The sequence below is a fragment of the Oncorhynchus nerka genome, linkage group LG10 (assembly GCF_034236695.1).
Source record: "Oncorhynchus nerka isolate Pitt River linkage group LG10, Oner_Uvic_2.0, whole genome shotgun sequence".
Lineage (NCBI taxonomy): Eukaryota > Metazoa > Chordata > Actinopteri > Salmoniformes > Salmonidae > Oncorhynchus > Oncorhynchus nerka.
The window spans coordinates 35,292,580-35,319,423 of NC_088405.1; the positions used below are offsets into that span (position 1 = coordinate 35,292,580).

General features: G+C 43.5%; 1 protein-coding gene across 3 annotated transcripts in view; it reads right to left on the reverse strand.

The window, feature by feature from the left end:
• LOC115135228 (KH domain-containing RNA-binding protein QKI) overlaps positions 1-26,403 on the reverse strand; it is a 109,273-nt gene extending 82,870 nt beyond the window's left edge. For 2 of the 3 annotated variants that reach the window (XM_029669697.2, XM_029669695.2), the window contains exon 1: positions 25,738-26,403. In XM_029669697.2, coding sequence (XP_029525557.1) covers positions 25,738-25,879 — 142 coding nt within the window. In that variant the 5' untranslated portion in view covers positions 25,880-26,403. The remainder of the gene's footprint in view (positions 1-25,737) is intronic. The other variant, XM_029669696.2, reaches the window with a different exon arrangement.
• Between the last annotated feature and the right edge of the window lie 441 nt (positions 26,404-26,844).

Here is a 26,844-nt window from a genome sequence, read left to right on the forward strand (position 1 = left end):
CACACACAGAGATGCATACAAAGCTCTCCCTCGCCCTCCATTTGGCAAATCTGACCACAATTCCATCCTCCTGATACCTGCTTACAAGCTAAAATTAAAGCAGGAAGCACCAGTGACTAGATCAATAAAAGAAGTGGTCAGATGAAGAAGATGCTAAGCTTCAGGACTGTTTTGCTAGCACAGACTGGAATAGGTTCCAGGATTCCTCCAATGGCATTGAGGAGTACACCACATCTGTCATTGACTTCATCAATAAATGCATCAATGACGTTGTCCCCACAGTACGTACATACCCCAACCAGAAACCATGGATTACAAGCAGCATTTACAGGCAACATTTACAAGGCCGCAGGGCCAGACGGATTACCAGGACGTGTACTGCGAGCATGCGCTGACCAACTAGCAAGTGTCTTCACTGAAATGTTCAATCTCTCCCTGTCTGAGTCTGTAATACCAACATGTTTTAAGCAGACCACCATAGTGCCTGTGCCAAAGAACACTAAGGTAACCTGCCTAAATAATTACTGACCCGTAGCACTCACGTCTGTAGCCATGAGTGCTTTGAAAGGCTGGTCATGGCTCACATCAACAGTCATCCCAGAAACCCTAGGCCCACTCCAATTTGCATACCGCCCCAACAGATCCACAGATGATACTGTCTCTATTGCACTCCACACTGCCCTTTCCCACCTGGACAAAAGGAACACCTATGTGAGAATGCTATTCATTGACTACAGCTCAGCGTTCAACACCATAGTTACCCTCAAAGCTCATCAATAAGCTAAGGACCATGGGACTAAACACCTCCCTCTGGACTTCCTAACGGGCCGCCCCCAGGTGATAAGGGTAGGTAACAACACATCCGCTATGCTGGCCGTGTGGTGCCAGAACTACAACCTCTCCCTCAACGTGACAAAGGAGATGATTGTGGACTACAGGAAAAAGAGAACAGAGCACGCCCACATTCTCATCAATGGGGCTGTAGTGGAGTAGGTTGAGAGCTTCAAGTTCCTTGGTGTCCACATCACCAACAAACTAACATGGTCCAAGCACACCATGACAGTCGTGAAGCGGGCACGCCAAAACCTATTCCCCCTCAGGAGACTGAAAAATATTTGGCATGGGTCCTCAGAAGGTTCTACAGCTGCACCATCGAGAGCTGGTTGCATCACTGCCTGGTATGGCAACTGCTCGGCCTCCGACTGCAAGGCACTACAGAGGGTAATGCGAACGGCCCAGTACATCACTGGGGCCAAGCTTCCTGCCATCCAGGACCTCTATACCAGGCGGTATCAGAGGAAGGCCCTGAAAATTGTCAAAGACTCCAGCCACCCTAGTCATAGACTGTTTTCTCTGCTGCCGCATGGCAAGCAATACCGGAGTGCCAAGTCTAGGTCCAACAGGCTACTAAACAGCTTCTACCCCCAAGCCATAAGAATCTGTCACGCCCTGGTCTTAGTATTTTGTGTTTTTTAAATTATTTTGGTCAGGCCAGGGTGTGACATGGGTTAATTATGTGGTGTGTTTTGTCTTGTTTTTTTTGTAGGTATTAGGATTGTGGTATAGTGGGGTTATCTAGAAAAGTCTATGGTTGCCTGAAGTGGTTCTCAATCAGAGGCAGGTGTTTATCGTTGTCTCTGATTGGGAACCATATTTAGGCAGCCATATTCTTTGAGTGTTTCGTGGGTGGATTGTTCCTGTCTTTGTGTTTGTTGCACCAGATAGGGCTGTTCTTTTTTTTTTTTTTTTCACGCTTCTTGTTTTGTAGATTGTTCTATTTTCATCTTTATTAAAGATGTACAAAAATAACCACGCTGCATTTTGGTCCGCCTCTCCTTCACCGGAAGAAAACCTTAACAGAATCCTGAACATCTAGTCAAGTGGCTACCCGGACTATTCACATTTGCCCTCCCATCCACACCACTGACACTCTCTGTTGTCATCTATGCATAGTCACTTTAATTAACTCTACCTACATGTACATACTACCTCAACTAACCGGTGCCCCCGCACATCGACTCTGTACCGGCACCCCCCTGTATATATTGTTATTTTTTACTGCTGCTCTTTAATTACTTGTTACTTTTATCTCTTATTCTTATCCATATTTTTTTTAAACTGCACTGTCGGTTATGTGCTCGTAAGTAAGCATTTCACTGTAAGGTGAACTGTTGTATTTGGCGCATGTGACTAGCAACATTTGATTCGATTTTTGAAAACCACTGCATGCTGGTGCAGACAGGGCTGGCAAAACCACTGCATGCTGGTGCAGACAGGGCTGGCAAAACCACTGCATGCTGGTGCAGACAGGGCTGGCAAAACCACTGCATGCTGGTGCAGACAGGGCTGGCAAAACCACTGCATGCTGGTGCAGACAGGGCTGGCAAAACCACTGCATGCCGCCTGATCAGGAAGACAGGGCTGACCGTTCTCATTATCCACCGTGCTACCTAATCACATACCGCAGCGACTGTACCCACACACAGCAACACACAGGCAGATATACACACAGACACATACATAGACAGATACACACACACAGACAAAGACAACAACAGCAATACTCGGAGAGAGAGAGAGCGTGTATGCACCAGAGGAGGCTGGAGGGAGCAGCTACAGGAGGACGGGCTCATTGTAATGGCTGGAATGGAATCAATGCAACGGTACCAAACACATCAAACATATGGAAATAATGTTTACCGGTAACCATAAAACTTGTCCATGAGTTTAAAATAGCCTTTGTCCTCATGGGGACGTGGGAAATGTCCCTACGAGGGATACTTTTTTTCCTATCCTTGTGGGGACTTCAGGTCCCCATGAGGACAGAAGAACAAGACCACACACACTAGAGGTTGACCGATTATGATTTTTTTCAACGCCGATACCGATTATTGGAGGGCCAAAAGGGCCGATACCGATTAATCGGCCGATTTGTATTTATTTATTTGTAATAATGACAATTACAACAATACTGAATGAACACTTATTTTAACTTAATATAATACATCAATAAAATCAATTTAGCCTCAAGTAAATAATGTTTTGGTTTAATTTGGTTTAAATAATGCAAAAACAAAGTGTTGGAGAAAAAAGTAAAAGTGCAATATGTGCCATGTAAGAAAGCTAACGTTTAAGTTCCTTGCTCAGAACATGAGAACATATGAAAGCTGGTGGTTCCTTTTAACATGAGTCTTCAATATTCTCAGGTAAGAAGTTTTAGGTTGTAGTTATTATAGGAATTATAGGACTATTTCCCTCTATACAATTTGTATTTCATTAACCTTTGACTATTGGATGTTCTTATAGGCACTTTAGTATTGCCAATGTAACAGTATAGCTTCCGTCCCTCTCCTCGCTCCTCCCTGGGCTCGAACCAGCAACACAACGACAACAGCCACCATCAAAGCAGTGTTACCCATGCAGAGCAAGGGGAACAATTTTTTATTTTATTTTTTATTTTACCATTATTTTACTAGGCAAGTCAGTTAAGAACAAATTCTTATTTTCAATGACGGCCTAGGAACAGAAGGCTCAGAGCGAGTGACGTTTGAAACGCTATTAGCGCGCGCTAACTAGCTAGCCATTTCACTTCGGTTACACCAGCCTCATCTCGGGAGTTGATAGGCTTGAAGTCATAAACAGAGCAATGCTTGACGCACAACGAAGAGCTGCTGGAAAAACGCACAAAAGTGCTGTTTGAATGAATGTTTACGCGCCTGCTTCTGCCTACCACCACTCAGTCAGATACTTAGATACTTGTATGCTTGTATGCTCAGTCAGATTATATGCAACGCAGGACACGCTAGATAATATCTAGTAATATCATCAACCATGTGTAGTTAACTAGTGATTATGATTTATTGTTTTTTATAAGATAAGTTTAATGCTAGCTAGCAACTTACCTTGCCTTACTGCATTCGCGTAACAGGCAGGCTCCTTGTGGAGTGCCACGAGAGAGAGGCAGGTCGTTATTGCGTTGGACTAGTTAACTGTAAGGTTGCAAGATTGGTTCCCCCGAGCTGACAAGGTGCAAATCTGTCGTTCTGCCCCTGAACAAGGCAGTTAACCCACCGTTCCTAGGCCGTCATTGAAAATAAGAATGTGTTTCTTAACTGACTTGCCTAGTTAAATAAAGGTTTAAAAATAAATAAATAAAATCGGCAAATCGGCGCCCAAAATTATCGATTTCCGATTGTTCTGAAAACTTGAAATCGGCCCTAATTAATCAGCCATTCCGATTAATCGGTCGACCTCTAACACACACACGCACATGCTCACACAATGCAGTGACTTCTGCACTATATACAAGGCTGTACCTTTTGTGATACGCTGTACTGTGGTTAGGGCAGGAGCTCAGCCAATCACCTCAAGTCAGCTTGTGGACCGGTACATGCTGTACGTCACAGGAGGTTGGTGGCTCCTTCATTGGGGAGGACAGGCTCGTGGGAACGACTGGAGCGGAACCAGTGGAATGGTATCAAATACATCAAACACATGGTTTCCAAGTGCTTGATGCCATTCCATTTGCTCCGTCCCAGACATTACTAGGAGCCATCCTCCTCTCAGCAGCCTCGTGCTGTACATATGTAAAGGGCAGTATTAAATGTGTTTGTACGTGTGTATGTGCATGGCTATACCATGAGTGTACGGAGCTGCTTTTGAGCAGCTGCTGCCTCAGGAGGTGCTGACACAAAGGAAATTATGAAGCTCAGTGGTGATGGCTAAAAATGGGCCAGGAGTAAGGATGGTGCTGGGCTGAGCAGGGAGACCAGCATATGGTCACAGTGTCACAGTGACATGGACGTCACATGCCTCAGGGTTGGCCTGATGGCCGCAAGGCTCACTCGGCTCACTAGCACTTCTCAACAGACCTCGGCAAGGATAAACTGGAGGGAAGACAGGCAGCAGAGAGACACTGAACTACAGTGAGACAACGTGAGACAATGAGAGACACTGAACTAGAGTGAGACAACGTGAGACAATGAGAGACACTGAACTAGAGTGAGACAACGTGAGACACTGAACTATAGTGAGACAACGTGAGACAATGAGAGACACTGAACTAGAGTGAGACAACGTGAGACAATGAGAGACACTGAACTATAGTGAGACAATGTGAGACAATGAGAGACACTGAACTATAGTGAGACAACGTGAGACAATGAGAGACACTGAACTATAGTGAGACAATGTGAGACAATGAACTAGAGTGAGACAACGTGAGATAATGAGAGACACTGAACTAGAGTGAGACAACGTGAGAGAATGAACTAGAGTGAGACAACGTGAGAGAATGAGAGACACTGAACTAGAGTGAGACAACGCGAGACAATGAACTAGTGAGACAATGTGAGACAATGAGAGACACTGAACTAGAGTGAGACAACGTGAGTCAATGAGAGACACTGAACTAGAGTGAGACAACGTGAGAGAATGAGAGACACTGAACTAGAGTGAGACAACGTGAGACAATGAGAGACACTGAACTATAGTGAGACAATGTGAGACAATGAACTAGAGTGAGACAACGTGAGATAATGAGAGACACTGAACTAGAGTGAGACAACGTGAGAGAATGAGAGACACTGAACTAGAGTGAGACAACGTGAGACAATGAACTAGAGTGAGACAACGTGAGAGAATGAGAGACACCGGCGCCGACAGAGATGGCCGCCTCGCTTCGCGTTCCTAGGAAACTATGCAGTTTTTTGTTTTTTTACGTGTTATTTCTTACATTAGTACCCCAGGTCATCTTAGGTTTCATTACATACAGTCGAGAAGAACTACTGAATATAAGATCAGCGTCAACTCACCATCAGTACGACCAAGAATATGTTTTCCGCGACGCGGATCCTGTGTTCTGCCTTACAAACAGGACAACGGAATGGATCGCATGCAGCGACCCAAGGAAACGACTCCGAAAAAGAGGGAAACGTAGCGGTCTTCTGGTCAGACTTCGGACAAGGGCACATCGCGCACCACTCCCCAGCATACTTCTTGCCAATGTCCAGTCTCTTGACAACAAGGTTGATGAAATCCGAGCAAGGGTAGCATTCCAGAGGGACATCAGAGACTGCAACGTTCTCTGCTTCACGGAAACATGGCTTACTGGGAAGACGCTATCCGATGCGATGCAGCCAACGGGTTTCTCCACGCATCGCGCCAACAGAAACAAACATCTTTCTGGTAAGAAGAGCGGCGGGGGCGTATGCCTCATGACTAACGAGACATGGTGTGATGAAGGAAACATACAAGAACTCAAATCCTTCTGTTCACCTGATTTAGAATTCCTCACAATCAAATGTAGACCGCATTATCTTCCAAGAGAATTCTCTTCGATTATAATCACAGCCGTATATATCCCCCCCCAAGCAGACACATCGATGGCTCTGAACAAACTTTATTTAACTCTTTGCAAACTGGAAACCATTTATCCGGAGGCTGCATTCATTGTAGCTGGGGATTTTAACAAAGCTAATCTGAAAACAAGACTCCTTAAATTTTATCAGCATATCGATTGCGCAACCAGGGGTGGTAAAACCTTGGATCATTGTTACTCTAACTTCCGCGACGCATATAAGGCCCTGCCCCGCCCCCCTTTCGGAAAAGCTGACCACGACTCCATTTTGTTGATCCCTGCCTACAGGCAGAAACTTAAACAAGAGGCTCCCACGCTGAGGTCTGTCCAACGCTGGTCAGACCAAGCTGACTCCACACTCCAAGACTGCTTCCATCACGTGGACTGGGACATGTTTCGTATTGCGTCAGATAAAAATATTGACGAATACGCTGATTCGGTGTGCGAGTTCATTAGAACGTGCGTTGAAGATGTCGTTCCCATGGCAACGATAAAAACATTCCCTAACCAGAAACCGTGGATTGATGGCAGCATTCGCGTGAAACTGAAAGTGCGAACCACTGCTTTTAATCAGGGCAAGGTGTCTGGCAACATGACCGAATACAAACAGTGCAGCTATTCCCTCCGCAAGGCTATTAAACAAGCTAAGCGTCAGTACAGAGACAAAGTAGAATCTCAATTCAATGGCTCAGACACAAGAGGCATGTGGCAGAGTCTACAGTCAATCACGGACTACAAGAAGAAACCCAGCCCAGTCACGGACCAGGATGTCTTGCTCGCAGGCAGACTAAATAACTTTTTTGCCCGCTTTGAGGACAATACAGTGCCACTGACACGGCCTGCAACGAAAACATGCGGTCTCTCCTTCACTGCAGCCGAGGTGAGTAAGACATTTAAACGTGTTAACCCTCGCAAGGCTGCAGGCCCAGACGGCATCCCCAGCCGCGCCCTCAGAGCATACGCAGACCAGCTGGCTGGTGTGTTTACGGACATATTCAATCAATCCCTATACCAGTCTGCTGTTCCCACATGCTTCAAGAGGGCCACCATTGTTCCTGTTCCCAAGAAAGCTAAGGTAACTGAGCTAAACGACTACCGCCCCGTAGCACTCACTTCCGTCATCATGAAGTGCTTTGAGAGACTAGTCAAGGACCATATCACCTCCACCCTACCTGATACCCTAGACCCACTCCAATTTGCTTACCGCCCAAATAGGTCCACAGACGACGCAATCTCAACCACACTGCACACTGCCCTAACCCACCTGGACAAGAGGAATACCTATGTGAGAATGCTGTTCATCGACTACAGCTCGGCATTCAACACCATAGTACAACAACATCTCCTCCCCGCTGATCCTCAACACGGGGGCCCCACAAGGGTGCGTTCTGAGCCCTCTCCTGTACTCCCTGTTCACCCACGACTGCGTGGCCACGCACGCCTCCAACTCAATCATCAAGTTTGCGGACGACAAAACAGTGGTAGGCTTGATTACCAACAACGACGAGACGGCCTACAGGGAGGAGGTGAGGGCCCTCGGAGTGTGGTGTCAGGAAAATAACCTCACACTCAACGTCAACAAAACTAAGGAGATGATTGTGGACTTCAGGAAACAGCAAAGGGAACACCCCCCTATCCACATCGATGGAACAGTAGTGGAGAGGGTAGCAAGTTTTAAGTTCCTCGGCATACACATCACAGACAAACTGAATTGGTCCACTCACACTGACAGCGTCGTGAAGAAGGCGCAGCAGCGCCTCTTCAACCTCAGGAGGCTGAAGAAATTCGGCTTGTCACCAAAAGCACTCACAAACTTCTACAGATGCACAATCGAGAGCATCCTGGCGGGCTGTATCACCGCCTGGTACGGCAACTGCTCCGCCCTCAACCGTAAGGCTCTCCAGAGGGTAGTGAGGTCTGCACAACGCATCACCGGGGGCAAACTACCTGCCCTCCAGGACACCTACACCACCCGATGTTACAGGAAGGCCATAAAGATCATCAAGGACATCAACCACCCGAACCACTGCCTGTTCACCCCGCTATCATCCAGAAGGCGAGGTCAGTACAGGTGCATCAAAGCTGGGACCGAGAGACTGAAAAACAGCTTCTATCTCAAGGCCATCAGACTGTTAAACAGCCACCACTAACATTGAGTGGCTGCTGCCAACACACTGTCATTGACACTGACCCAACTCCAGCCACTTTAATAATGGGAATTGATGGGAAATGATGTAAATATATCACTAGCCACTTTAAACAATGCTACCTTATATAATGTTACTTACCCTACATTATTAATCTCATATGCATACGTATATACTGTACTCTACATCATCGACTGCATCCTTATGTAATACATGTATCACTAGCCACTTTAACTATGCCACTTTGTTTACTTTGTCTACATACTCATCTCATATGTATATACTGTACTCGATACCATCTACTGTATGCTGCTCTGTACCATCACTCATTCATATATCCTTATGTACATATTCTTTATCCCCTTACACTGTGTATAAGACAGTAGTTTTAGAATTGTTAGTTAGATTACTTGTTGGTTATCACTGCATTGTCGGAACTAGAAGCACAAGCATTTCGCTACACTCGCATTAACATCTGCTAACCATGTGTATGTGACAAATCAATTTGATTTGATTTGATTTGACACTGAACTAGAGTGAGACAACGTGAGACAATGAACTAGTGAGACAACGTGAGACAATGAGAGACACTGAACTAGAGTGAGACAACTTGAGAGAATGAGAGACACTGAACTAGAGTGAGACAACGTGAGACACTGAACTAGAGTGAGACAGCGTGAGACAATGAGAGACACACAACTAGAGTGAGACAACATGAGACAATGAGAGACACTGAACTAGAGTGAGTCAACGTGAGACAATGAGAGACGCTGAACTAGAGTGAGACAACGTGAGACAATGAGAGACACTGAACTAGAGTGAGACAACGTGAGAGAATGAGAGACGCTGAACTAGAGTGAGACAACGTGAGACAATGAGACACTGAACTAGAGTGAGACAAAGTGAGACACTGAACTATAGTGAGACAACGTGAGAGAATGAGAGACACTGAACTAGAGTGAGACAAAGTGAGACACTGAACTAGAGTGAGACAACGTGAGACAATGAGAGACACTGAACTAGAGTGAGACAACGTGAGAGAATGAGAGGCACTGTGATAGAGTGAGACAGCGTGATGATATGAGACATGGATAAACACTGAGCTAATGTGAGACACTTAAGAGACACAGATACTGAGCTAATGCAAGTCACAGAGATACTGAACATGCGACTGAGATACTGAACCAAATTTGGTAAATGTACAACTATGGCTGTATAGACTGGACAAACATTAGTAGGCAGTTATGCTGACCCTTGGTCACATTTAGCTAGGACACTGTGAAACGCTATGAGACAAGGAGAGACTGATAGCTTTGTTTCAGCGTATTTTAGTCTAAGACAATACATGACGTACAAACTGCACTCAGTGATTTCATTTCTGGATGAACAGCAAAACACTGATGGAACATTCCTGTGCTGCTCTGCATGCTTTGGTTTGGGTTGACATAATTGGGTTGTGCCGTCGTCACAAGACATACGGTTAAAGAGTTAATGGTTTAATGCTTGTGAATGCGTGGCTGCAGATGTCACATGTTTAGGGCAAGGGAGGTCGGACGGAGGATTGCAGCTCCGAAAATGATTGACAAAACATTTTCAGCCCTCAGAAAGCAAAACCAAAGAAATGTTTCAGAGCCAAAATAATTTTTTTAGTGTAGCATATCAGGACGACTAACATTTTGGAGCACAGAAATCCCATGTTGTGAGCAGTATCATAACTCATTTTAACTAATCCAAAGATATATTTCACACGTCTCAACCTCAATATTTCAACTAAAGATAGGCCTACAGTATTTCAACTAAAGATAGACCTACAGTATTTCAACTAAAGATAGACCTACAGTATTTCAACTAATCTGACATCTCGCAGCTGAAACATAAAACATTTATAATCCACCTTCAAAAGAGGAGAAGAGAATACTCCATCTTTCCTTTGAGCCGTTAGTGAGCCGGGATAATTGAGGTCAAAGATTGCTCATTTTTCACAGCCGGGTCTCGATTCTCTTTATCAGCATTAAACCGGGGGGGTCGAATAGATGGTTCATTAGGTGAATACCTTTGAATGTCCTTTAGGGCGAGGCTTGGGCACCGGCCCAGAACATTTGAAAATCGCCTCAGCCCAGAACATTTGAAAATCACCACAGAAAGAGGTTAGATTCCATTATAAAAAGGTATCTCCTACTACACCTTGAACTTGGAGCTGCTGACAGAGGGGAAAACACATCAATCGTTTAGGTTACCCAAGCAAACAACAATCCCAGAAAGTGTTGAAGCGTTAACTTTGTACTGAGAAGTGGAAGAAAATAGCCTGTGGTCAGAGAGACTGACATAGCAGACCTGCCCTCTTGAAGGTTTGAAACATTCACAGTTGTACAGGACGCTAAAAGCTTTCACTGCAGCGCTGTACTTTGTTAGCTTTTTAAATGAATTACAGTGGGGTAATTAACATTGCAGTATCTAAACAGGTGGTCCAATACAACATATGTGCTGTGATTTGAGAGAGAGGGTAGACGCAAGCCCTAATTTGGCTAAAGCAGACCCAGAGGGCACACAAGAGCACTCACACACACAATATAATATGATTTACAGATTAAGATGTCAACCTTAAATCTCTAGGACAGTGGTATTCGAGGAGGGGGTACTGAGGATTTCAACTGAATATATATATATATATTGTTGAAGTCGGAAGTTTACATACACCTTAGCCAAATACATTTAAACTCACTTAGGTCTTAGGTCAGTTAGGATCACCACTTTATTTTAAGAATGCGAAAAGTCAGAATAATAGTAGAGAGAATGATTTATTTCAGCTTTTATTTATTTCATCACATTCCCAGCTGGTCTGAAGTTTACATACACTCAATTAGTATTTGGTAGCGTTACCTTTAAATTGTTTAACTTGGGTCAAACGTTTCAGATAGCCTTCCACAAGCTTCCCACAATAAGTTGGGCATTTGGAAATTGCTCCCAAGGATAAACCAGACCTGTGGAGGTCTACAATTTTTTCTTTCTTTAGATTTTCCCATGATGTCAAGCAAAGAGGCACTGAGTTTGAAGGTAGGCCTTGAAATACATCCACAGGTACACCTCCAATTGACTCAAATGTTGTCAATTAGCCTATTTAAAGCCATGACATACTTTTCTGGAATTTTCCAAGCTGTTTAAAGGCACAATCAACTTAGTGTATGTAAACTTCTGACCCACTGGAATTGTAATACAGTGAATTATAAGTGAAATAATCTGTCTGTAAACTATTGTTGGAATAATTACTTGTGTCAAGCACAAAGTAGATATCCTAACTATAGTTTGTTAACAAGAAATTTGTGGAGTGATTGAAAAACTAGTTTTAATGACTCCAACCTAAGTGTATGCAAACTTCTGACTTCAACTGTATATATATTTATTTTTTTAGGAACAAAAAAAAATGAAGAGTACAGATTATTGTATGGGTTTTTGAAAAATATCATTCAGAAAATACAATCTTAATGATATAATGTATTTTATTGGTTTCATTTTTGATGAATGAATTGAAGGTTAGGTTGTTAAATGGGGTCCCCACTGAAAAAATGTGAATACCACTGCCCTAAGATGTGACTTCCTTGAGAATAATGACCTGAATGGCTTCAATACATCTGAGGGGAAGCAGAAGCAGCAAGAGGATGATAAACGATGTGAGAGCAAAACCTATTGATAAAAATGAGGTCACTCGTTGCCTGGGCATTTCAGCTTTTTCATGTCTCAATCAATAGGTTTCATCCATTCTCTTTCACATGCTTTTATTCGTGCCTACCCCTCAACCCCCCCCTCCTCTCCCCCCACACAGCCGTAATACTGTAACCCTGCCAATGACTTACTTACTCAGCGTTCTGTGGCAGAAAAGGGTTTCAATTACAGAGAGTGCTTTTAAAATGAGAAATGTGAATGCATTATAGAAGTAGACACTGATGTATTCACTCATAATGGTGCTATCGCAGGAAGCACAGCGAAATGATACGGAATAATAAAGAGCGTGGTTAATAGAGCCGTCGCGGTCGACTCTAAAGAATAGAGTGAATAAAAACCGTGATTGATTGTCTCGTGAGGTTGACTGTTTACTCTCTTGACTAAGCTAATAGCACGTTGACCCCGTGACCTTTGGCTGTTGTGGATACATCTCAGTCCAAGGTGCTAAGGGGGGCAATGGGGGGTTGGAGTGGGGGTTGGCGGGGTTAGGGAGAGAGCCTCTTAGCTCATTTCCTTTTGAATGTCAGCCCTCTTCAGTTGGCCTCAGACAGAAGAGAAGGATCATATTAAAAGGATGAGGGAAAGCCTCTATCGCTTCACTTGACGGAGCGTCTATGACGGGCCGTTATTATACATTGTTAACATACATAGCTATCGTGCATTCTCATAGATCACATTAACATACATAGGGCTCTATTTTCGGGCCGGAAAATGTGACTTTGTTAAGGCGGCGCTAGTGTCTTACGCAATTGTGTCTTGTAAAAGCAAGCGCTTTGTAATTGACCTGCCTTACATCAGCTCGCTTGAGGTGAGGTGGGAGGGGTGGAAATATTGGAGGTGTTTCCTTAAAAAGGTGTACCAACGTGCCAATGACAGGCAGCGCTACTGGTGATATTTAAGACTCACCAAAGGCGGATCTTAGCGGCAACGCAATCGGTCACGGAATCGATTTAGCCAGCAGAGCAGCCTAATCAGTAACATATGACCAATGTTTCATTCAAATATCACGAGCAGCAAAACAGTCAACTGACATTCCAGTTTTTTCTTTTTATTGGACAATTTTTTTTGTCCATGCAGCTTCTGTGAAAGGTTTGGACTAATTAGATCCATGTGGAAGTCTGTTTAGGAACATACAGTTATTACAAGACTGTTTATTGGTTCTCCTTGATCCATTATTTTGTTGATAGATTACACCTTCCACTTTCATCAGTTGGACCTAACTGTCAAATTGCGGGAATTCCGATCTCTGTCCTTGGTGCTGAATCCGCTTGTAGCCTAGCTCTTTCGTTTGTTTACCTTTTACGTGGCAAAGTCACTAATAGGCCATATCAGGCGATGGTAGGCTAATCTAATTATAGCTTTTGGGCAATGTCCAATTGTCCATGGCTTGAACATGCAGTACATTTTCAAAATGTGAATGCAATGTGTGTAGACGAATATTTCCAAGTTGAAGCCAATAAAAAAATAACTAGATTGGCTACAGGTTTTTTATAACTAAGCTTATTGTAGGGTTAGTGTATACTTAAGCAATAAGGCAAGAGGGGGTGTCTGGATACAGCCCTTAGCTGTGGTATATTGGCCATATACCACAAACATCCGAGGTGCTATTATAAACTGGTTACCAACGTAATTAGAGCCGTCAAAATAAATGCTTTGTCATACCCGTGGTATACGGTCAGCCAATCATCATTCAGGGCTTGAACCACCCAGTTTATAATATTAAATGAACTCTATTCAATGGATAGGCCAAGCATTCATGCCTCCTGCTGAAGAGCCCTTAGGACTAAGTGTGCACACATTGCCTTATGCTCATGGAACGAGAGATGCAATTTATGACATCATGCTTCTGACCCGATCCTATTTAGAAATATTGTTTAAAAATCAGATTGATTGTTTGTCGTTTAATTTGATTAAAAAAACAAACTTAGGAGAAAGATTCACCGTCCATGGGTTTATGGTGAGAACGTACATGGCTTGAATGGATTGTGATTTCTCCTGCTATTTCTGGAGAAGTGCAAATATGATCTGTCAGATGGTTCCATGATGTTTATAAAACATGACATTTGCGAGCTGTATAACGGTGAGTGGACGTGCCTCCTTTCTCTTTATATTGGATCTTTCTCCAGCTCCTGTGAAAAGTTTGGATGTGCGTAAACCTCTACATAGTCTAAGCCTTATATAAGTCTTTATTATACGCCCAAGGGGAGCAATTATGGTACCTGTAACTGTATATAGACATTGCCTATTTAAAACAAGTTGTTGTTAAGTTTTTATTATGATTTGATTAGAATGAATCATTCTTTTTGGGCCTTGTCGTTTTTGGGCCTTATCGACGGGGCTGTAGTGGAGCGGGTCGAGAGCTTCATGTTCCTTGGTGTCCACATCACTAACGAACTATCATAGTAGAAACACACCAAGAAAGTCGTGAAGAGGGCACGACAACACCTTATCCCCCTCAGGAGACTAAAAAGATTAGGCATGGGTCCCCAGATCCTCAAAAAGTTATACAGCTGCACCATCGAGAGCATCCTGACCAGTTGCATCCCCGCCTGGTATGGCAACTGCTCGGCATCTGACCGTAAGGCGCTACAGAGGGTAGTGCGTACGACCCAGTACATCACTGGGGCCAAGTTTCCTGCCATCCAGGACCTATATACTAAGCGTTGTCAGACGAAGGCCCAAATAATTGTCTAAGACTCCAGTCAAAGTCTCCAGCCACACTAGTCACAGACTGTTCTCTCTGCTACCGCACGGCAAGCAGCACCGGAGCACCAAGTCTAGGTGCAAAAGGCTCCTGAACAGCTTCTATTTTATTAGATTTGATTAATCAATAGCCTAGAGAATTTAATCTTGCTTATTGACTACGTTTGGCATGTCCATGTCCAGACTGCAATTTACAGTAGGCCTAGCCCCTATATCAATATTAATTCTATAGCCTGTTTAACAACGTATTTCCATATTGAAACAATGCATTTACAAAACAAATCCAAGTTTATTTGTCACGTGCCCCGAATACAACAGGTGTACCTTACAGTGAAATGCTTACTTACAGGCTCTAACCAATGGTGCGGAAAAAAAGGTGTGTGTGTATGTGTGTAGGTAAACAAAGAAATAAAACAACAGTAAAAAGTGAAAAAAAAGAGGAGTAAGGCTATTATATACAGTGCCTTGTGAAAGTATTCAGCCCCCTTGAACTTTGCGACCTTTTGCCACATTTCAGGCTTCAAACATAAAGATATAAAACTGTATTATTTTGTGAAGAATCAACAACAAGTGGGACACAATCATGAAGTGGAACGACATTTATTGGATATTTCAAACTTTTTTAACAAATCAAAAACTGAAAAATTGGCCGTGCAAAATTATTCAGCCCCCTTAAGTTAATACTTTGTAGCTCCCCTTTTGCTGTGATTACAGCTGTAAGTCACTTGGGGTATGTCTCTATCAGTTTTGCACATCGAGAGACTGAATTTTTTTCCCATTCCTCCTTGCAAAACAGCTCGAGCTCAGTGAGGTTGGATGGAGAGCATTTGTGAACAGCAGTTTTCAGTTCTTTCCACAGATTCTCGATTGGATTCAGGTCTGGACTTTGACTTGGCCATTCTAACACCTGTATATGTTTATTTTTGAACCATTCCATTGTAGATTTTGCTTTATGTTTTGGATCATTGTCTTGTTGGAAGACAAATCTCCGTCCCAGTCTCAGGTCTTTTGCAGACTCCATCAGGTTTTCTTCCAGAATGGTCCTGTATTTGGCTCCATCCATCTTCCCATCAATTTTAACCATCTTCCCTGTCCCTGCTGAAGAAAAGCAGGCCCAAACCATGATGCTGCCACCACCATGTTTGACAGTGGGGATGGTGTGTTCAGGGTGATGAGCTGTGTTGCTTTTACGCCAAACATAACGTTTTGCATTGTTGCCAAAAAGTTCAATTTTGGTTTCATCTGACCAGAGCACCTTCTTCCACATGTTTGGTGTGTCTCCCAGGTGGTATCTTTAAGAAATGGCTTTCTTCTTGCCACTCTTCCATAAAGGACAGATTTGTGCAATATACGACTGATTGTTGTCCTATGGACAGAGTCTCCCACCTCAGCTGTAGATCTCTGCAGTTCATCCAGAGTGATCACGGGCCTCTTGACTGCATCTCTGATCAGTCTTCTCCTTGTATGAGCTGAAAGGTTAGAGGGACGGCCAGGTCTTGGTAGATTTGCAGTGGTCTGATACTCCTTCCATTTCAATATTATCGCTTGCACAGTGCTCCTTGGGATGTTTAAAGCTTGGGAAATCTTTTTGTATCCAAATCCGGCTTTAAACTTCTTCACAACAGTATCTCGGACCTGCCTGGTGTGTTCCTTGTTCTTCATGATGCTCTCTGCGCTTTTAACGGACCTCTGAGACTATCACAGTGCAGGTGCATTTATACGGAGACTTGATTACACACAGGTGGATTGTATTTATCATCATTAGTCATTTAGGTCAACATTGGATCATTCAGAGATCCTCACTGAACTTCTGGAGAGAGTTTGCTGCACTGAAAGTAAAGGGGCTGAATAATTTTGCACGCCCAATTTTTAAGTTTTTGATTTGTTAAAAAAGTTTGAAATATCCAATAAATGTCGTCCCACTTCATGATTGTGTCCCACTTGTTGTTGATTCTTCACAAAAAAATACAGTTTTATATCTTTATGTTTGAAGCCTGAAATGTGGCAAAAGGTCGCAAAGTGCAAGGGGGCCGAATACTTTCGCAAGGCACTGTACAGACACCGGTTAGTCAGGCTTATTGAGGTAGTATGTACATGTAGGTATCGTTAAAGTGACTATGCATATATGATGAACAGAGAGTAGCAGAAGCGTAAAAAAGAGGGGTTGGCGGGTGGTGGTGGTGGGACACAATGCAGATAGCCCGGTTAGCGAAAGTGCAGGAGCACTGGTTGGTCGGGCCAATTTAGGTAGTATGTACATGAATGTATAGTTAAAGTGACTATGCATATAAGATTAACAGAAAGTAGCAGCAGCGTAAAAGAAGGGTTGTGGGAGGAGGCACACAATGCAAATAGTCCGGGTAACCATTTGGTTACCTGTTCAGGAGTCTTATGGCTTGGGGGTACTGTTGAGAAGCCTTTTTGTCCTAGACATGGCACTCCGGTACCGCTTGCCATGCGGTAGTATAGAGAACAGTCTATGACTGGGGTGGCTGGGGTCTTTGACAATTTTTAGGGTCTTCCATCTGACACCGCCTGGTGTAGAGGTCCTGGATGGCAGGCAGCTTTGTCCCAGTGATGTACTGGGACAAAGCAATTGCTGTACCAGACAGTGATGCAACCGGTCAGGATGCTCTCTATTTTTCAACTGTAGAACCTTTTGAGGATCTTAGGACCCATGCCAAATCTTTTTAGTTTCCTGAGGGGGAATAGGCTTTGTCGTGCCCTCTTCACGACTGTCTTGGTGTGTTTGGACCAATCTAGTTTGTTGTTGACGTGGACACCAAGGAATTTGAAGCTCTCAACCTGCTCCACTACAGCCCCGTCGATGAGAATGGGGACGTGCTCGGTGCTCCACAATCATCTCCTTAGTCTTGGTTACGTTGAGGGATAGGTTGTTATTCTGGCACCACCCGGCCAGGTCTCTGACCTCCTCCCAATAGGCTTTCTTGTCGTTGTCAGTGATCAGGCACTGTTGTGTCGTCAGCAAACGTAATGATGGTGTTGGAGTTGTGCCTGGCCATGCAGTCGTGGGTGAACAGGGAGAACAGGAGGGGACTGAGCACGCACCCCTGGTGAGCTCCAGTGTTGAGGATCAGCGTGGCAGATGTGTTGCTACCTACCCTCACCACCTGGGGGCGGCCTGTCAGGAAGTCCAGCATCCAGTTGCAGAGGGAGGTGTTTAGTTCCAGGATCCTTAGCTTAGTGATGAGCTTTGAGGGTAACTATGGTGTTGAACGCTGAGCTGTAGTCAATGAACAGCATTCTCACATAGGTGTTCCTTTAGTCCAGATCTGTGGATCTGTTTGGGCAGTATGCAAATTGGAGTGGGTCTAGTGTTTCTGAGATAATGGTGTTGATGTGAGCCATTACCAGCCTTTCAAAGCACTTCATGGCTACGGACGTGAGTGCTACGGGTCTGTAGTCATTTAGGCAGGTTGCCTTTGTGTTCTTGGGCACAGGGACTATGGTGTTCTGCTTGAAGCATGTTGGTATTACAGACTCAACCAGGGACATGTTGAAAATGTCAGTGAAGACACCTGCCAGTTGGTCAGCACATGCCCGGAGCACACATCCTGGTAATCCTTCTGGCCCCGCAGCCTTGTGTATGTTGACCTGTTTAAAGGTCTTACTCATGTCGGCTACGGAGAGCGTGATCACACAGTCGTCCAGAACAGCTAATGCTCTCATGCATGCCTCAGTGTTGCTTGCATAGAAGTGATTTAGCTCGTCTGGTAGGCTCGTGTCACCGGGCAGCTCGTGGCTGTGCTTCCCTTTGTAGTCTGTAATAGTTTGCAAGCCCTGCCACATAAGACGAGTGTCGAAGCCGGTGTAGTATGATTCAATCTTAGCCCTGTATTGATGCTTTGCCTGTTTGATGGTTCGTCGCAGGGCATAGCGGGATTTCTTGTAAGCTTCCAGGTTAGAGTCCTGCTCCTTGAAAGTGGCAGCTCTACCCTAAAGCTCAGTGCGAATGTTGCCTGTAATCCATGGCTTCTGGTTGGGGTATGTACGTACTGTCACTGTGGGGACGACGTCCTCAATGCACAACAATGTGGACTATAAACGTGTTCAACATATTTAGCAAATATGGGGCGAACTAGGCTATAACGGACTAACATTCAAGCTGATGAGAACGCAAATAGGATAAAAGACTGTAAATACACAACTTGAAGCAATCACATAGCCATGGAGCATGTTCTGATTGGCCAGTAAGGAGCCAAGTCTTGACACACCCACAACTTGTTTATTCATCAAAACCCAGCCTTTTTGCGCCACCGCCGGTTCATTCCTGTGGTGAAAATACACACCCCTGAACCTAGAACGCTACTGTCAAAGCGAAGATCTATCATTGCATGAGGTTTGTTTAACTAAAGTTGATAGTCTATCTGCCACAGCACTTGGGTTCAGGTACTCATACTAACCTGTTGATACCTACAGACTCAATAGTAAGATGTGCTTTTTAAACACACACAAGGGATATCACAGGTTTTGCTGCTGCATAGACAATAACACACCATATCAAATAACCAGGTCAAAATTCATCATCATCTTCACCATACTTATCCCTAAGTGAACTTTTCCCCGTTCATCCTAATGCTGCAGTGCATGTCGTAAGTAAGAGACGGGATCGTTACTCCACAACACAGGGACAGGATCCAAGTTAATTCTGAATAAATTAACTTTGACCCCGCCCCCACACCCAACTCCACTTCACTTCTGAAATAATGAATTACTCCAATTATGTGATGAATAGGACCACTTTGTCTAATTGTGAGAGGAGCTGGAAGGATTCTCTTGTCTCTCTGGGACTCCTTGATGCTAGAGAGAGAACGAGAGCGAGCGAGTGAGCAAGAGAGAGAGGTCAAGGCAGACAGACAGAGAGACATAGAAGAGTGAAAGAGACAGTGAAGCAGAGGCAGACACAGAGAGCTACAATTATGGAGAGATATAGAGAGTGCCCTGAGATCAAACTGCATCCTTCCACAACTTTTAATGGCGAAAAGGAGACCTTGGAATCATCCTTCTGTGTGTGATTACCATTTGCTGACATCAGTCTGCTTCTGTCTGTCTAAGACTCTGAGTACATTTGATGAACTCTAGTTAGTCTTCTTCTTGTCTGGCTAGAGAAACATTAACTACCCAGGGGAAGTCAACTTCCCACTGGACACACACTGGTTGAATCAATGTTGTTTCCACGTAAATTCAACAAAATGACATTGAATCAACATGGAATAAACATTGAATTGACGTCTGTGCCAAGTGGGTTGTTTCTTGTTAATTGTCATTCTAGTAAAAGCATGTTTACTCTTCAATGTGATTTCCCAGGGTGCTAGTGGTCTGTACCAATAGAAAAGACAATAACACTTAGCTACTAACTCAATGAGGATAAATTCGTTTTCACAAGTGGTGGAAAAAGTACCCAATTGTCATACTTGAGTAAAAGTAAAGATACCTTAATATACTTATAATAGAAATCGTCTGAAGTTAAAATGAAAGTCAACTAGTAAAATACTATTGAGTTAAAGTCTGAAAGTATTTGGTTTCAAATAAAGGTAGAAAACATTTTAATATTCTTTATATGAAGCAAAACAGATGGCACAATAATAACATTTAAAAAAAAATATGGATAGCCAGGGGCACACTCCAACACTCAGACATCATTTACAAATGAAGCATTTATGTTTAGTGAGTCTGCCAGATCAGAGGCAGTAGGGATGACCAGGGACTTTCTCTTGATAAATGCATGAATTTTATATATTTTCCTGTCCTGCTAGGCATTTGAAATGTAACGAGTACTTTTGGGTGTCAGAAAAAAGGTAAAAAGTACATTATTTTCTATAGTAATGTAGTGAAGTAAAAGTCATCAAAAATATAAATAGTAAAATAGTAGAGGGTAGCCTAGTGGTTAGAGTGTTGGACTACTAACCGGAAGGTTGCAAGTTCAAACCCCTGAGCTGACAAGGTGCAAATCTGTCGTTCTGCCCCTGAACAGGGCACTGTTCCTAGGCCGTCATTGAAAATAAGAGTTTGTTCTTAGCTGACTTGCCTAGTTGAAAAAATAAAAAATACCCCCCAAAAAATGACTTATATAGTACATTCAAGTATTTTTCCTTAAGTACTTTACACCGCTGGCTTTCACACACTTTATAGACAGTTAATGTGTGCAAATAATTTTGGTTTAACAACAAATACAGTAGCAGTACCCAGTGGGGGGAGAACACACACACCAAAAATGTACTTCATCAGTGCCTTGACCTTACTGTGCTCTCTCACATCTGTATCTCTGCAACACTCCTCTCCTCCCCTCCATTTGAGTGTGTATTGGACTGTCAGGGGCTGGGACAAACATACTAGAGTACCTGAGTACCTCTAGCAGTGATTCAATTCATCACCTTTGTTACAGAGCGGAGCAGCCCTGCATGGCTGGCTGCATTGACTGTCCATTGAGAGCATTCATCTGCACTAACAACGGCCTGGGTTTGTGCATTCAGTACTCAGCGGCGTCGTCTGCCCCGGGCCACTGCACAGGAACATCACTCACAGGTGACAGCTCAGGGTTCAGTGCTCAGATGAGGGGACTCATCTCACACACCCGAACAGTACCGACCGGGACAACTTTTACCTCAGTCATATGGTCACTGATACGTTCTGACCATGAACATCTAGACACGGTTCGGTAGTAACGTCACTGAAACGGACGTAATCGCCTGCCTAGGACACCCCTATCTAGTATGATTAATAATGGAGGTACGGTGATGAGTTACCTTGCTGGACACCTGTGTTCCCCGAGCTAATGCCTAGGCTATAGCTCAGAGGGCTAACGTAGTCTTGTGGCACAGAGATTACCCGGATTCAAACCTCGGCAGTCACACTGACACAGACGACAATGTAAATCCCTAACCCAGAGTGAGCTCATGGAGTGAAATTGAATTGCAGAGATTCCTCATCAGCATTCTAAAACCATGACTCACAAGCAGGCATTCACACTTGAACGTCACTGGAGAAAAACACCAACTAATAGAGAATTCACGCTGAATAGCTTTGATTATGACGTGTGAGACCCAAATTACACTGAAAAAATATATAATCTCAACATATAAAGTGTTGGTCCCATATTTCATGAGCAGAAATAAAAAATCCCAGAAATCCCAGAACTGTGTGCACAAACTTGTTTATATCCCTGTTAGTGAGCATTTCTCCTTTACCAAGATAATCCATTCAGTTGACAGGTGTGGCATATCAAGAAGCTGAATAAACGGCATTATCGTTACACATGTGCACCTTGTGCTGGGGACAATAAAAGGCCACTTTAAAATGTGCAGTTTTGTCACACAACACCACAGATGTCTCAAGTTTTGAGGGAGCGTGTAATTGACATGTTGACTGCAGGAATGTCCACCAGAGCTGTTGCCAGAGAATTTAATGTTAATTTATCTACCATAAGCCACCTCCAATGTTGTTTTAGAGAATTTGGCAATACATCCAACCAGCCTCACAGCCGCAGACCATGTGTAACCTAGCCAGCCCAGGACCTCCACATCCGGGCTTCTTCACCTGCAGGATCGTCGGGGGAGGGGGGTTGCTAAGGAGTCAATTGACTGATTGACTGATTTCCTTATATGAACTGTAACTCTGTATTTTTGTTCAGTATAGAAAATCATAACAGGAGGCTGTTAAAGGCGACAGATTATACACACATATGTAAGTACACACACACAGGCACACACTCCCTTCCCCACACAGACTTCCTCTATTATCACTTGCCACTCGCAGCTGATACACACAGGTGGACTGGGGCTAATCAGACAACTATCTCCTATAAAGCGTGTCCTCTGTTGAGCTTGAGATATAGCCCTCCATCACCATACTCATTGATCTAGTTTCATTCTTCACCGCACACTACAGCAGATCACAACAGAGGGGGAGAAGAAAACACCGACCTGGAGCGTCACGTATGATCAATGTTGAGGCCAAGCACAAGCTGCAGACGATATTTTATGCGCCAGCCCGGACTTTAGAAGGCGGAATAGAGCTGACGTCTGCAGAAGCCAGTGGTTTAGCGTTGCCCGGGTGATACTGGCAACAGAAAAGCACAGCTGCAGACTAGTGCAATGAGGATATTGTATATGTGAATTCGCCCTACCTATTCAACATCAGATTGTATGTTGTTGTACATTACCCGACACTCAAGACACATACGTGTCGTCAGATCACACAAACAGAATCAAACCCACTGTATCACTGCAACACTGTAATGTCCCTTACTAACCCAGTACGCATGCAGTGGATGCACGTGGCATATAGGCTAAATCAATGATTGTAGAATAACTATCTGTTATTTCTATTGATCAGATAAAACACAAATAAAGAGCTAAGGGGAATGGGCAGGGGCTGATTCCACTATATTTAACTACATGTCGTCTGTGGTATTATTGGAAGTCAGGGCTGAGTTTAATAGAGGAAGTGAAACCAGTGTCTCCCTCCTCCCTCTGATCAGAAGGTATATGTACTGACTTAGACATCTCTCTGTCTGTCTGCACGTCACAGCACAGCACTCATAATGACCTACCTTATCAGTCACATACAGAACAGACTAACAGGAAGACACAAACAGACAGCAACACTCAGAAATGATAGTTTTTCTGCATTGCAGGAGTAGTGTATTTAAGGTTTAACAAGGCTTCTAAAGGGTGTAATATCCACTTTAAAATGTCTGACTTTATTTGCCCAAATGACACACGTATGTGTCCATGAACTCTAAACCATTTCCTGTTACTCCAGGAGTATTTTCATGCTGTGGCAAACTGGCTCAAATGAAGATCCTACATCTGTATGGTCTCTGGGAATGTATTCACATGATGTTCCTTTTTCTAGTCTGTCCTGTGACTTAGTGTGGAATAAATACGCAAGGCTTTCCAGATGAGTGGGAGTGCTGTGCAAAGGGATCGTCTTGCTTCACACACAGCTGTGTTCCAGCACCACCCAAATCCAGCATCCTTCGACCCGCCCCTCACTCACACCAGCACAGCCTGCAGCTCCATCAAGCACTGATGCCTCAGACCAAGACCAACGCGAAAAGCAAAAACTCGTGAGAGAGTGCGTCTGCGATTAACCGGCACATTCAGACAGGTTAGACCCCGCAAGAACGTGGGTTGAGGCCGTGGGTCTCTCGTCTGAGCTGATAATCGAATGGTAAGGATGAAGATTCATGAACATATGACATGGCAGATTGACAATAATATGCACAGACTACTATTTAACTTTGGCTGCATTCGGTGTGTTGTTTCTCCCGTCACGGCCTAGCCCCAAATCAGCTGCAGCATATAGGCCTAACCTTCCCCTGACCGGATGAATATGCCAGACAGCAAAAACCTACAGAAAGCACTTGTTTTCCGCACCCGTTGATTTGATATGGGCAGCTAGAAGTCCTTCATTAAGTGTTCTTAAAAATGTTCATGTGATAAGATGACACTTTCCCCCCAACCAATCGTCTAATAGAATAGCCTAAAGAAACTAAATGAACAAATTCTCTTTACATGCACACTAAAGAAACCGTACTCCGAAATCACCAAAACATTTCTGAAATTGCTGGTATATAGCCTATGGAGGCGAAGCAAGGCGGTTACCACAGTGAACGGTATTACATGCTCTGGAGATGAACTGAAAAGCATAAAACCCTGTCCTAATCTCAAAAGACTCCCCACTTCCAATAAAACCTCGCTCTAATGAGCCCATTTAAAAGTTTGATGTCTATAAACTAGCCTAGTAAGCCTAAATAATTTAAATGGTGAAACATAGCAGCAGAATGTCAGGGGGGAAAGACGTTGGCTACCCAAAGAGATGGAAGATAGAAGAAGATGAAGGATAAACGCAGTGGGAGCCAGCCCCCTGGTGCCTAATCCACCAAATTCCCCAATAGTCTCTCTAGTACTCTAACTCCCACACATTATTGTCTATATCATCTAGATTCTAGAATATACACTTCATGATGATGATTGTTGACACAGAAGTACAGGAAACACAGAAATATACTTTGGCCTAATAGCATGCGCCAAAGACGGTTTGGATGCGCTGAGTGAGAAATGTTTCTTCACTTCATAGTGCTGTGAGGGTAACAGTACAACTGCTTCAAATATGAGCTGTGTAGGGACAAAGTACCATATCAGATAGAGATTTAAACATTTCTTCAAAAAACTATTTTCCACATGTAAACAGATGTCATTTTTCTCTGCCAACTCATGCATTAATGACTTATTAACTTGAATTTGAGTCCAAATGCTATATCCAGTTTAGGTTAACTCTAGAATAACTCTCTGGAGAATATGTGAATCACCAATCAGATTATATATTTATATATTTTATGTATTTATATTTAGGTAGGCTATGTGGTTTCACCTGTTTAATCCTCTTGTTAATGTCAACATAAAATAATAAAAGTATCGGTGTACTCTTCAAGTGAAACGCCTCAAGGTTAGGAGGCTTGAGTAAAACGAATGCAAACCAGGGTATTTGCAACAATTCAGAACTGTAAACTAGCCTACTGTTGTGCCTGCATTGATATAACTATGTTTCCAATTATATCAACACATTCACGCCTCTGTAAAATGTATGGCTCATGATTCCAGTCCACAGAAAGCAACAAATACTCCCAACGCCGTCCTATGTAAAAAAAAAAAAAAAAAAGGAAGGGAGACTGCGCTTTCACTATGAGAAACTCGGTCTGTAGGATCCATGCGCATACCCTACCATATGTGTAACCTCAATATAGAGTGCTTGTCTATTCACACACATTGATCCCAAGTTTACCTTCATCAAGCAGCCGTTCGAGGTGGTTAAAAATCCCGCAGAAGTTGGGAAGGCTGCTCATCAGTTTCTTATCATTCATGAGCTGCATGAGATAGTCTGGGGTGGGCTTAGGTTTCTCCTTCGATTCCATTTCCCCAACCATATTCCAAAAAATGAAGAAGAAAAAAAATCTGACCCAAACAGAACCAACAATTGGAAAAAAATAAATATGTTCGCGTAGGGTATAAATTAATAAATATGATATAAAAATACAAGAATACAAAAAAAAATCAGTCTGTCTCTCTCTCTCACTCCTCCTCACTGTCTCTTGTTGGTAAACGCAGTGAGCTGTTCCGTCTCCTGGTGCTGCGTTCAGTTTCTTTACGCACTGCACTGCAATTCTACTACACCGTCTGGCTGTCAGCTCTTCAGAGGACAGGTGATAAAATAAAATTAAAAAGAAAAGGAACAATTTAATACAAATATGAAATGGCGGAGAGGTATTTTTTTTAAAATTTTTGTTACCCTTATAATTCCACAAGTTATCGGAATGAATAATCAACTCCCGCGTGTCCACTGCCCTTGATTTATATTTGAAACGATTGGTCTTCTTTCTGCTTTCTCCTACCGAAGTTCTTGAGGCTGTGAAAATGTCCTTTTCCCCGAGTTCCCCAGAGTTTTCTGTGTATTGTTATGTGTGTGTCTGCACACTGGAAACGTCTGTCCCTCCTGTCTCTATTCTCGATAACCGAGCTTTTTCAATGAAGCTGGCATTTGGTCTCCTGAAACCGTCTGGCTGTGTTTTGCGAGCCGGTCACATGACCACACTTCACAGCGGAGTCTCTCAGCCGAGATCGGGGGCGCGCACACCGCCGGGACCGAGTGTGGGAGGACAAATGCGCTTGCACATACACACGTGCGCACAAGCACGAACAGTGATGTAAAGTACAAACTTCTTCAGGATTGGTGGGTCCCCTGCGGGACCGTTGAGCTAATATAGGCTAATGCGATTAGCATGAGGTAGTAAGTAACAAGAACATTTCCCAGGACATAGACATATCTGATATTGGCAGAAAGCTTCAATTCTTGTTAATCTAACTGCACTGTCCAATTTACAGTAGCTATTGC